This window comes from Sus scrofa, chromosome 1 (assembly GCF_000003025.6).
Source record: "Sus scrofa isolate TJ Tabasco breed Duroc chromosome 1, Sscrofa11.1, whole genome shotgun sequence".
Taxonomy (NCBI): Eukaryota; Metazoa; Chordata; class Mammalia; order Artiodactyla; family Suidae; genus Sus; species Sus scrofa.
Window position 1 is genome coordinate 39741647 of NC_010443.5, and position 14062 is coordinate 39755708.

Here is a 14062-nt window from a genome sequence, read left to right on the forward strand (position 1 = left end):
CCAAATAGCATTAGGTAAAACTCGAATCTGATATTGGCTTTAGAAGAATAATGATTTGTATGCAGTAAGAATAAACCACGGCACTAGTAAGGGCTGAAAATAACAAACAATTTGTTTTAAGTAACATTTTAAGTATGGTTTTCCAAAACTATGCCAAATCAAGAGATAAGCTTACATACATATAATTAATCCAAAGGAAATAAATAAGGCAAATCCCAGAATCATTGAAGAAGAAAAGTAGGTTTGCAAAGGTTTCAAGAGTAAATCTAACCAATGAGTTTCCTATTTAGAACCTTCTTCCAAAAACGAGAATTAAATAAACTTTATATACATAACATTAATATATAAGCTTAATAAAAGAAGCATAAAACATCCTAGCTAACTGCATTCTAAGGGCAGGTCAAGACCACTCTTGAAACTCCAATCCTCTGTTGTCAAACATGTCACATTACTACCATTAGCAACTCAGCAGGTTCATCCTAAACCAGACATTATTACATGAGATCTCGCCAAAGTCTAGAAAATATCTTCCCCCAAAATGGAGCATCTTATGATTTTCCTGTCTTCAGGAATCCTACTTTCATTAATCTCTTTGAAACTAGTTTTTACCTGCAATATTTTAGAAATTAGAGGTCATTACAATAAGTATTTCACAAGTTCAAGTTCAGGCTTTACACCCCAATTACAGTAGCTGTTCTTCTCTTCTCTGTTGAAAGAAAGCCATAGACAACAAACCAGCACATTAATGGAGCTCTTGACTCCTGGTTATACTCCCCCAAGTAGCATTAGGTAAAGCCTGAGTCTGAAATCAATTTGGAGAGGATGAAATAATGACAACAGTGAGAAATTTTGCAACTGACACACAGGGTTATGTAGACCATTGCTCTTGAAAGAAATCAAAGCTGTTAACACACACTAAAAAATATTTTTTTCCTATTACTCCCACTGCAATCAAGAGCAGGAAAGCTTCTCCTGTCTCTGCCCTTGCAAGGTTTTGGGGAGCTACCTGGCTGGTGTATGTCTCCTAGGGTTCACAGTATCTCATCCTGTACTAGAGTTTACAATCAGTGCAAAGAACAACCTAAATCACAAACAGGTCATTTCCTTCCTTACTCTCCAATGCTTTCTTTCAGCCTGACAAGGAAAAACTGGCATGTTGACATCACAGTGAGCAGCACGACAGCAAGCAGTTTCCCTTTGTCACCAAATCAATCAGACATTATTAAATTCTTCATTAAGGATGCCCCCAACCCTCAGTTTTCATTAAGACACATTTTCTAAAGTCTGAACCACTTTGTGTTAGAAAGGTGCCAGAGGGAGAGTCAAAGGAGAAGAATTACCTTTAATAATGCCTCAGGATATCGTTAGTACAAAAGTTGATGAATTCAACAGGGTATTTTATATCACTGAGTGATAATAATAATATCCCTATCTGTATAATCATTTAAGATTTCCAAAGCAATTTCAAATGCATTATCTTAATCTCAAAATAAGCTAAAGTCTCTGTGCTTGGCTTAGTTCCTATTATTAAGAGACGAGGACACAGACGAAGTCTCAGAGAATTTTAGAGGTGAAGACAACAGGGTCTCAGAGAATTCAGACAGTTTGTACAAAATCACTATGGGAGTAAAACTGGAAGTGTAGATGAGAAGCCAGGGCTTTCTCACACCACAGTGCCCTCCATTTCTTAGGGTGCCTAGACCTAGAACAAAGCTTGACGAATAGGTATTCTGTTTTTTCATGTCTCAGTGATGTAATGTGTGTCAGAAGATGGATCAGAAAGTCAAAACCAACATGGCGCCAGGCCAGGTACCAGGGCAACTCCAGCCTGGTCCCAGCAAGGGGCTGTGGCAAAGAAAAAGCAACAAGACATTCATGAGACTCAAGATGGGAAGGGGCTAAGTCTATAAACCTTGGAATAAATACTAACTGCAAAATAATCTTTCATCTGCTTTGTATCACTAGGCAGAGGAAATTAGCTGTCTCAGCCTTGCTTTAATTTAACTGCTATTGAAATGTAGGTGAGTGAGAACGAGAGCATCATTGGAAATGAAACAGCTAGAGGAAAAATATCTTTCTTTGGGGAAAAAAAGTTTTAAAAAATGTGCACCTACTGCCACCAAAGTAAAATATACTGAAAAGAAATAAAACAAAGTTGTGCTGGAAAAATAGGAACATCAGAAAGGCAACTCTATCTCAGGGCAGAATACTCTAAGCAAGTGTTTGCTTAGCTGCTTAGTACAATCTTTGCCTCCAGAATATTAATTCTACCAAAGTAACTTTCATTGCCTAACTGTCTATATTCTGATATTTAATTAAGATTTTCAAAACCATATGTGAATTTTTTTTAATTATCAGAACTTGCTTTTTGAACATAATTATATTGAATTATTCTTTCCCAGCTTTATGTTGGTTAACTATCTATACACATAAGAAAGTTTGACCTGTTCTCTTACTAGTTGTGTGGTTATGGATGAAAAACTTAACTGCTCTGTGCCTCAAGTTGCTTCAGTGCAAAATATGGATATTAACAGGACCTATCAGGTATGACTGTGATAAAGATTTCATAAATTAATGCTTGCAAAGTGCTTAGAATAGTGCCTCACACATAGTGTATGCTATGAAAAGTGCTTTAAAATGAATGAACTATTCACAATAGCCAAGATATAGAAACAAGCCAAATGTCCATCAACAGATGATTGGATTAGGAAGATGTGGTGTATATATATACAATGGAATACTACTCAGCCATAAAAAAGAACAAAATAATGCCATTTGCAGCAACATGGATGGAACTAGAGACTCTCATACTGAGTGAAGTAAGTCAGAAAGAGAAAGACAAATACCATATGATATCACATATTTGGAAACTAATATACACCACAAATGAACCTTTCCACAGAAAAGAAAATCATGGACTTGGAGAATAGACTTCTGGTTGCCAAGGGGGAGGGAGAGGGAGTGGGGTGTATTGAGAGCTTAATGGATGCAAATTATTGCTTTTGGAATGGATTAGCAATGAGGTCCTGCAGCACTGAGAACTATGTCTAGTTACTTATGATGGAGCATGATAATGTGAGAAAAAAGAATCTACACATATATGTGTAACTGGGTCATCATGCTGTACAGTAGGAAAAAAAATTGTAAATGAAGTGATTAATTAAAATGAAAAAATAAAAGGTTGAATCACATTACCTAAGCAGGCGATGTTCCTTCTACACAATGCTCTGAGCAGCCTGCTGTTGCCCTCTAGCCTGATCTTCCAGCACTGGCAGACAGTACCCTCATTAAGCACTTACTACTGCTCTGGTAGTTATTCAGCTTTTCATGTTTTTTTCTTCCCAGAGAGGTTGTATGTCCCTTGGTGGTATAAAGAATATGTTATGTCTTTTTTTGCCCCTAGCACATATTAAATTTCTATGTATGTAGCAAATGCTGGATGAAAGTGTACTTTTGAAAACATTGATTTGAATCAAGTACTGTTCACTCAGTTTATTTGATGTCATAAGGACTCAACCAACATACAAGGACATCTTTTCCCTCATGTCAGTAGTTCCACTTACTACGCTGATGAAATTTATGTACCTGCCTTCAATGATGTAGAAGAGTTCAATATTTTTTCCAGAATGGAGGACATGTATTAATTTACTAAAGATAATTTATTAATTTAAAAACAGTTGGCCCCCATTTTAAAATATCTTTAAATATTTCTTTTAAGGCATCCTTTCAGAGCACTGCAGTAACATCAAATCCTTTGCTTCTTTTCAATTTTATTTAAAGTTGCATATTTGGAACATGAAAATAGCCTGGTTTGGGCCAGACCCAATCAACGTCCTACTGAAGGTTGGCACTCTTGGTCATTGCTGTTGTTTCAGGATTATTTCACTAATTACTGCATAATTGCCCTAGTTTTTAGAGACTGTCCTATTTTTTTTTAGAGATTTGTTCCAATATTATGCTAACATTTCTCAGGGTAATTTTTTTTTCTCCCATTTTCCATGTATAAACTATGGCCATATTTTGGAATAAGCTCCAGTTCCCAGAGTATTTATTTAAAGAGCATCCCTATCAGGAAGCAATACAGAAGCCCTATGGAATCCACACCTGCCATTTCTAGCACTGAACCAATCGCAAAATTATCCATCATATAGCCCAGCAGTACCTCTAGGATTTTGAAGGTAAGGATTCCTGACCCTGCCAAGATATATGACACTATGAAACAAAAAGTTGAGAGATATTTAAAATATTTAAATGTATGTTAAATATGTTAAAAATATTGAAATATTTTAACAAACGGAGCCAATACTTGAAAAAAAAAATCACACGCCTCCCAAATTAAGCCTCCTTTTATGCTTGTTTTTTTTTTAATTTAGCAAGTAAGTGTGTTTCTCCCTAATTATCTAGATTGCCCCTGTCTGTTTTAGTCTATTTCTAGTCATGTTATTTTATTTTAGATTTCATTTTATTTTAGCAAATATGTATAGTCTATGGCTATTTTTAAAATTTTGAGCAACCATCGTCATAACCTTTTTTTGTTTTGAAGACTGGCCACATTATTTTAATAAATGAGAGCACAATCATAATTCAAACTGAAGTTCCAAATATCTGGCCATTTGTATAGTATTTTATTGCCCTTGTATAAAAAAAGCCACACTATAGGATAAAACAAACTGACAACAATACATTTTTTAGGTAAATTCCAGGATATGTTAGAGGATCATAGCACTGTCTCACCCATCAGTCTTCTAGTCCTTTCTAGAATTCAGTAATCTAAGTGATAATCAATGTCCATTATGACCAGCCAAACATAGTACAAGGCAGTCAGGGCTTTCTGAATTTCCACAGTGTTAGAATCATTTTTAACATCTTTGTATGTAATTGTTTTCTTGTGGTTATTAACCAGATTCCAGATAAATAGTTGTCTGCTGTACTAAGTATAGAGAACTACTTTGTAAGTCTAAGGAGATAAAATACTACTTTCAGGCTAACAGACAAATCCCTTAGACCAACTATCAGAATATATATCATCATATGTTTCAGGTGACACAATTTACTCATGAACATTCCCAATGATTACGTGCCAGTAAATTTCAACTTCTCAGATGTCTGAGTGTATGCCCTAGGGTCTAGACCACAATCTACATTCATTTTAAACTTCCTTTTCTTAAGGTAATATACTCTATTCTAGCATCTTGGTGCATTATCACACTCTGTTGATGAAATTGGGTGGACAGCTGGAAGGTATCTGCTGAGTCCTAAGCAGGGCACTGTCACTCAGAAAAGAAATACAGCATGTAACACATGGAGAGTTACTGCATCGCTGCGTAGCAGTGGAAAAATCCAATTGTTTTTAATTTTGTGAAATTTGCTTTTATTTTCAGAAATTATGTTAGACAACTTGAAAGAAGATAAAAATTTATGAATCTTTCCCAGGACTAGCCTGCTCAATAAATGTCATCTGAACCTGTTCTATGGTTTCTAAAAGGAACCACAGACCGCCCTGAAAGTCATTTTGACATTTCATTATTTCAATTATTTTTTTAAGATTTATTAGAAGGTGGGTATGCTGTAAACATTATTTTACTTGGTCTTCCTGAAGATTCCATATTTTTTGTAAAGGCTTTGGAAGTGGTCCATTTATTTGCAATAACCTGAAACTGACCTGCACTATACTGCAGCAGAAAGGGACACTATTTTATTTATAGTTACCAACTCACACACATTTACAGTTTCCAGTCTCCTGAGACGCAGAGAAAACTGTCCTAAAAATTTAATAGAGGGGAAAGTATATATCATATAACTTCCTACTTAGAATCCTTCTTTTAAAAACTTCATGACTCAATTCAACTCCACGAACATTTACTGAACCTTAACTCTAGTTCAGGTGCTATTATAATGATATGCGGCTTAGTCTTTGTTGTTGTTGTTATCTAGATCAGTTATTTCAGAGGTCTTTACAAATTTTTTTTCAAAATTCACAAAAAATCTTGACTTTTCCCCCTTTGGGAAATTGAAAATGACCTACATTCTAAATAAAGGGACACATTTCTATCTCATTTCTGGAATTTCCCTGTGAAACCCTGGACAATTTCCACCTATTCTCTCTTTAAAACAATGTTATTTGGTTTCTTTTAAAATGTTACTTTTTTTAAAAAAAAGTTGTTGAAAGCCAAATAACTCACTGAACAGCTCCAGGAAAGTGGTCAGAATTCTGTTCAAGGGTACAGCCTTCCTGAGGGACCCAGGTTGTTTGGACTGGCAGATCAGAGCAGGAAGGTGGGAACACCTGACTCACAGAACATGGGAGGGATGAGAAGCAGGAAATTTTGGCACATGGCACAGCCACCTAAGAGAGAAATAGTCAGGTAAACATCTAGAAATTGTGGCCAAGACTTCTGTAGGAAATCAGATAAGCCTTGAAGCTGTAGAGTGGAGGAAGGAAGGGGATTCAGGCCAAAGGTAGGAAAAGGGCCAGTTGACACCCTGCTTCTGTAGAAAGGTAGTTGTCCTGCAGGTTTCAGAGCAGAGCAGAGACAGCCCTTATGCACATCTCCCAAGGATAAAGGTTTACACAGGATGCCAAGAGGATGGACCTGTTTTTCCACTTGTCCTTGGCTATTTGTATGTAGACCTGGGATGGGGGCCAGGCAGGGAGAAGGAGAGACTTTTTTTTCAAGGGTCACACCTGTGGCATATGGACGTTCCCAGGCTAGCGGTCAAATTGGAGCTGCAGCTGCCAACCTATGCCACAGACACAGCAACACCAGATTTGAGCCATGTCTGCGACCTACACCCCAGCTCACAGCAACGCAGGATCCTTAACCCACTAAGCAGGGCCAGGGATCAAACCAGCCTCCTCATGGAGAGATACTAATTGGGTTCATTACTACCGTTGAGCCACAACAGGAACTCCAGGAGGGACTTTTTTTAAAGAATATAAAAGGAGGAAACAACTGAATCTTAGACAAGCTCTAAATAACTTGTACACCTTTTGACCTTAATGTACTATAATTTCTTGATCATACCTGTTCATTCCCACCAGGGAAAAAGAATCCTAAATTATTAGTCTACAGGTCCTGATAAGGTATTTTTACAGGACATAGCTTTTCATTTTTAACGTCACATGTATGAAATTTTAATATTTAATATTTTGTGTAGATTTAAATAAATAGTTCCATATATCAATTAATAAGTCTCCTCTCATTTTGGATTTCCAGGGAGATATATTTTAATTACTAGTAACGTATCCTTTATATGAAAGCATGAGATAGACAACTAAAACATAGTTTCTTTAGAATATCCAAAATAATCACCTTCCCATATTCATGAGAAATAGAAGTCACTTTCATCTTAAGTAGGTTTATGAATCAATGTGAATATTAGCTCATTTACAGAAATAAATGAAAATAAGTCTGATGTACATTCATATGTCTCTAAGTGCAATCTGCCTCCCTAAAGATATATTTAACAGCCTCTAAGACATATTTAAATATACAATTTCCACAGCCCCCATTTCATGGTAGTTCAACAAAGTTCCATTCTAACTAACATGTGAAATATTAGGTTCTTTCTTGAATAAACTGTTTCAAATTTGATACACGCAATCATTGGTTTGTATGACACTACAATGTACCTTTTAGATGAGATGAAAACTTTTTAAAGAGAAATTGTGGTCAAAGAATGGCATTTCATGATCCTTTAAACTTTGCCAATTGATAAAAAGAAAAGTAAAATTTCTACACCTAACCAAAGTAAGTAACAAAAACAGAATTCTATTCCCCCACAATAGCTAACTCTTTCCATGAGTTTCTTAGCTTTATGATTTCAGGTAGTAGTTTATATTTACCTAAAAAAATAATTACAGTAGTTATCAACTTAGAATTACAGGGAAAAAGTGACCAACTGAAGGGTTAAATATTTCTTAAAAATGATTAATTTGCAATCCCAAATCCCAAGAGTCTGAGAAGCCTATCTAGAGATCTGTAGGATCTACTTCTCTGTGACTGTAAGAGTTCTTCTAAAATTGTTCCAGAGATGGTTGAAACTAACCAGATGCATCGAAAATCGCTGTTCACAGAACTAAAAATACACCAATGTTTTAACAACGAGCTTCTTATGATTCATAATTCTGGTAACATTTTTAAGTTCCATGAAATTTATTTAACTATGAATGTAATGGAAACTACCTTACACAAGAGCCTTTAATCATTTCTTATATCTTTCAATCTAAGAAAATAATTCCTCTGACTGAGGAAGTAGAAGAGCCATTGTCTGTATTTCTCTATTGTAATGTAGATGAAATAAGAATATCTATTAAAAAGGGAGAGAGCCCAAAAAGTCTACCAACTGACATATCTGAACATTTTTCACTTCCTTCCAAAAGATGAAAAATCTCTTCAGACAGGAAACACATTCTTTAGATTAGTGACAGGTGTAGAACAAGAACACCAGTCAGCCTTTATTTTCAGTGTCGGCAGGCAAGCTCAGCAACAGAGGGGACAACTCTTCCTTTTCATTGAAGTGACAGGCATCATATTATTCCTTCATCTACACATCACCAAGCAGAAAAGTTCCTAAGCAATAAAACTGTTTGGTCTTGGTTGAGTGTCAGGCTATTCTTTAAAAAAATAAAACTACAGTACTAAACAGAGATAATGATGATGATGATGGTGATGATGGAGAAGAAGACGATTCTAGTTTAAGAATTCCTTTAGGGAAAAAAAAAGAGAGAGAATTTCTCTAGAAGGAAGGAGGAATGGCTGTCTCCATTCTCATTCTCATTTCTCCACAGAAGAGTAAACTTAGGAGTTGAAAAATTCAGCAGCTTTATTTAGAAGATGAATGATTTAGATTATACAGCACAGTAACATGGTTCAGAAAGTACTTAAAGCTGCAGTAGAAAAATGGGTGCTGTGAAGTAAGAGTTTCAGAGGTAATAATCAAAGTCACCCTCCCAACCATTCCCCCCCACCAGGGTGCCCAACAAAATCTCATTTCCTAGTTTCAGTTTCTCTTTTTTCCTAGCCAAATAAACAAAAACATCAGAGCTGTAAACCTAGGACACTAGTCAAGATAAATTCTGGAAAATGGAAGAGTAAAGAAAGCCTAGCACAAGCTTCAATTTAGGATTTACCTGCTCTGATCCCAGTTGGCAGCGAAAAGGACTAGAATCTTCCTGCCATAGTGGTCCAGATTGGCCAGGCCCCCAGGGAAGCCATCCTTCAGTGCCTGCTTGATGCCAGGGTCAGTGGCCTTGAAGCTTTTGAACATGTCCAGGTTCTGCTGCCGGTATTCAAAGTATTGCGCCAGGAGGCGGAAGGCCTCAAAGTGATGAAACTTCCTGGCCCGCAAGAAGCGTAAGATGAAGGCATCATCTGTGCGGAGGAAGCCAATGTCCGGCCTGGTGATGACCATATCCCTTACCTCCTGGATGTCCTGGTGCAGTGTGTCTGGGTTCTCGTTGAGCTCCAGGCGGGCTTTCTCCAGGGTCTCAGGAGAGAGACCAGCTTGTAAATGAGTCATTGTTCTGCTTGTTCCTGAGCCTTGCCTTTCTCTTGCTGACTGTCCCACCACAGAACTGGCCCTGGCCACCACTGCACCCTGGCTTCCAGACCTCGTTGCTGCCCGCTTCCTCTTCTTTACAGGAAATGATTCGTCTCGTGTCCAGTCAAGTACCCTGTTGCTCCTGCTTTCCCACACCTCGTCTCTGAAGGTTATAAACTTCTTTCCCCACCCTCTAAAAACAACGTCCCACTTCGAGTCCCTCTTCCCTTTCTTTCAAAGAGATGTGGACCTCTGGCGACCCAGCACTCCTCTTCCTGTCCTTTCTCTCTCCTAGCAAAACACCCCTAATTGCACTCAGCACGGGTGGTACTGTCCTCTTCTCTTCCAAGATGTAACAAAAACAACCCCTACGCACATCTCAGCCCCAGCACTGTGATGCCTCTGCGGTCCCCAATGAAGGATGCTCCTGCCAGGGATAACGATGGAAATTCTGATTAATAATAAGGTGGCTCTTTAGCGCTGAGCTCAGGGCGGCGGGGAGAGAGCGTCTTTGCCAGAAGGAAAAAGAGAGAAAGAGAAGGGGGGGGGGATGGAGCTTATTTCTCCTTCTGTTTATTCAAAGATGCTATTTCTAAGACATTTGTTAGATTTTATTTTAAAAGATTATGATCCAATTAGGGAGAGACTGCAGATAGCGCACCTTCCCTCCTCCCCTCCTGGATACACCGTGATCTCATAAGGCACCAGAAGGGATTTTGGTGGCGTTGGCACCAGCGTGGGTTCCCCCCACCCCACCCCCAACTTCTGCCTTCCTCTAGCCCTTTATTTCAACGGACTTGCTGGGGGGGGGGCAGGGAAGGTACATTTCAAATGCGGGTTGGGGGAGGAGAGGGTAGAAAAGAGGAGTGGAGAATAAAATTAAAATATCGCTACCTTTTCTATAAAATCCCAAAGCAAGAAAGAAGAAAGAGCAGCCGGCTCCTACCAGCAAACCCGGAGGCGGGGACGCTAAGCAATGCGGCACTCCCTGGCATCCATCAGCCCCGGCTTCAGTGGCGGCGGCGGCGGCGGCGGCGGCGGCAACAGCAGCATCAACTCCTCTCAGTGGGATGGAGCGAACAGAGAAGAGGGGCAGCAGCGCGAACCCGGGCGGAAGACGCACAGGGGAGCAGCCGCGACCACATCGTCCTCGAGTAGCCTACTACTTCTCTCCGCAGGAGGGGTGGGGAGAGCAGAGCTAGAGCCACCGCTGTCCCAGGTCCTCACCCGGCCCTGCCATTCTCGCCTTCGGAAGAGAAGGAAGGGAGCGGGAATCGAACGCCTGGATGGAGAAGGCCACGCGGGCAGCCGCTGCCTTTGTGCACCCGGAGCCGCCGGGGCCGTGGGTGCGGCGGGGCGGCTGCTGCGGGGCGCGGGCCTCACCCTGTGCGCGCCCCGGCGGCCGGAGTCAGGCGCGCCCCTCCGGGCTGCTGCTGTGCTGCTGCTGCCGCTGCTGCTGCGGCTCCGGCTGCCGCTGCTAAAAGAGGACTCGGCTCAACCCAACTCCTCTCTAATTATCCCAGCACAGATCTCGCTGCGACGTAAGCACTCGCTCAGTTCGCTCACGCACTCCGCTCCTCTCTCCCAGACTTGTCGGGGTAGGACCGCAATTTCCGTGGCATTCAAATATCCCGAGCCCCAAGTTTAGCGTGCCCCAGGTCCCCGCTCCCGGTCTGGCTAGTTCAGTGGGCAGGGACTGGCCAGGCAGGGCGGCCGCGCCTTGCAGCCTCCCCACGCCCCTCTCTCACCCTTTGTGTGCAAGACCCAGGAGCGGCCCGGCCAGTCGCTCTTATAGATGGTAATTCCCATGGACACATATTTTCTAGTTCCTGTAGGAGGTAATTTTGATGGGGAAGGAGTACAGAAACACTTTGTACTCTGCTCATTTCTTGTTGACTGAAATGTTGAATTTAGAAAAGAAGACCAGAGTGATTCCCAAAGCATCGTGCTGATGATTAAGCCTCCGAAGGAACTTATATGAATAGTATATCAATCATAAACTGGCTGCTGAATTCCTATTGAAGAGAATGGAAATGAGCACGGGTGAGACTGTGGGGACGAGTTCTCAGAGGAAGGAAAAATAGGCGCTCCTTGACTTACTTCTCATGTCATAATAAAGCACATATTTCTGGAGACGCATATGATGATTCCCTGAGTTTTATACATCTGTATTCTAGAATCATCATAAATTAACAGGAGTCTTTGAGCATAAGATAACTACGGGTTTGAGGAATAGGAACTTTTTTTTTTCTATTTTCAAAGCACAGCAAGTATTACTGTGATCAAGAGTAACTTTTGACTTACAAAACATTGAATGAGGTCCTGAGTTCAAGTCAACTCAATGTAACAAATATTTACTGTGCTCCACTTTGTGTGTGTTGTCCTAGAATCTATGGATTGGTGGTCTTGAAGATACAAAAACGTTGTCAAATTTAATGACTATTAGATCTCTCAGATTATAGACACGCTTTGTTGTTGCTCTCAAGGAAATGGTGCTGACAAAGAGAAAGAGGGATGGCAGACCTCTACCTCTGTATTAATTAGGTTAATGCAAAGTAATGTAGGAAGCAGTATAAAAAATAAATTACGCACAGGAGAAATCATACCCACACATAGCCATTATCCTCAAGGAATTAACTCTTATTTTAGCCGCACCCACAGCATGCGGAAGTTTCAGGTCAGGAATTGAACCCAGGCCATGACAGTGACAACGTGGATCATCCCTAACTTGCTGAGCCAGGACAGAACTCTAAGGAATTTATATTTTAAATGAAGGAGGCTGAAAATAAACCATATAGAGATATGCATGTATTATATATAATATCTATCTATCTATCGATCTATCTGTGATCTATCTATATGTATTCAAGGTCTTCTAGGGTTTTATGTGATTATGACTAAAGCATTCTGAATTCAATATAAACTTAAAAAAATTGGTTCCCATTTCAAAAATTTTTGAAAAATTCAATTTAGGCTAGTATCCTAGAAATGGAAGAAAATGTCTCATATCAACTGTATAAAGACGTTTTAGCCATCACTAATTTAGAGAGACAGTTCTCCATGGATCTCTTTCTGCATGTCTCATGAGAAGGCCCTAGCTGTCCTTTTTCTGAGAGTACCCTTTCAAGGATGTACACATAGTGAACAGCCTTGGAAGAGCCTTGGAAGCTGGAGATAGTACCTCCATCTGAATGAAGGATAGGGTTTTTTAGAGCTTTAGAAGACAGGAGAAAGGGCAAGGGGGCCTATTTGGTTTCCTTCAACTCAGAGCTGCTTCCTGTAAGGCCACCCATTGTGTATGCAAATATAACCTGAGCCTCTTCTCTTAGGCTTCCAGGATTGGCGGCTCAGGGAAACCAGCCTAAAATATGCTGATGCTCACTGTTTGCTGCACCCAAGTCTTTCTTCTCTAACCCAGGAGTTTTGCATCCATGAAACTGTGGCCAGCTAACTTTTTAGCTTGCAAGTAGGGTTAAATCTAAAATCCTTCAAAGTATGTAACACGCAATTGCTTAATTTTGTTCCCGGAGATGCAAATATTAGACTATATTTTTAGAAAGGAGTTTATAAAATAAAATTAAACTTGTTGATCATTGGTATGATGTGACATATATTTAGTGAAGGTATTTTCATTATATATCAATAATAGAATTGCTTTAAGTAAGGTTCATTTTAATAAATCAGTATATGATCTAAACAGCCTTTGTCACGCAGTATTATTGTCAGAGTTATTTAGTTGGTTATATTTACAACTTATTAAGTCCTCCAATGATTATATGATTGTGCTTTTATTCTGTCTCTTTTGTATATTTGAAACCAATTCTGAAACCAAAATAAATACACAAAGCCATCTAAGAATTAAACAACGTGTTTATCTGGATAACACCAGGGCACTTGATTCTCATTCAATATTAACTCACTTTGCCAAATTAATACAAAGTAATGTAGGAACTAGAATATGAAAATAAATTAACTAAACAAAAGGATTAATTAAAACTTTTTTGGAAAATAATTAACTCAAGGATTTCAAGTGTTTTACACAACCTGAAAGGACAGTTTGTTTTACTGCTGTATTTAAAAATGGATAGAGTGAATGTTATTATGTTTTAAAGCATTTTATACCATTTATTGTTCAATAAAATATACATACCAAAGAGGCATGAAACAAGATGTACAGTTCAATGATGTGTTATGAATCAAACACCTGTGTAAATGCCAACCCAGATTAAGGAATAGAACATTGTGGGTATGTCTACAGCCCCCATCTCCCCATTCATAGCTATGAGCCTCTCTTTCCAACAAAGAAAACCGTCCCACAGCAGCACAGGATCAGAGCTGTGTCTGTGACCTATACCACAGCTCAGAGCAACACCACAGCTCACAGCAATGCTCTATCCTTAACCCACTGAGAGAGGCCTGGACTCAAACTCACAACTTCATTGTTCCTAGTCAGATTTGTTTCTGCTGCGCCATGATGGGAACTCCTCTTTAAAGGAGTTTTTAAAGGCCTGCTTGGGGT

At 39.4% G+C, this 14062-nt stretch overlaps 1 protein-coding gene across 5 annotated transcripts in view; it reads right to left on the minus strand.

Annotated features, from left to right (window-relative positions):
• Positions 1-13752, minus strand: part of CLVS2 (clavesin 2) — a 74658-nt gene extending 60906 nt beyond the window's left edge. Inside the window, exons 1-2 of one of the 5 annotated variants that reach the window (XM_013992600.2) lie at positions 10490-13724; positions 9134-10052 (exon numbers count right to left, since the gene is read on the minus strand). In XM_013992600.2, coding sequence (XP_013848054.1) covers positions 9134-9522 — 389 coding nt within the window. In that variant the 5' untranslated portion in view covers positions 9523-10052; positions 10490-13724. Of the gene's footprint in view, positions 1-9133 lie in introns of all 5 variants that reach the window. The other 4 variants (XM_013992604.2, XM_013992602.2, XM_013992601.2 and 1 more) reach the window with 4 other exon arrangements.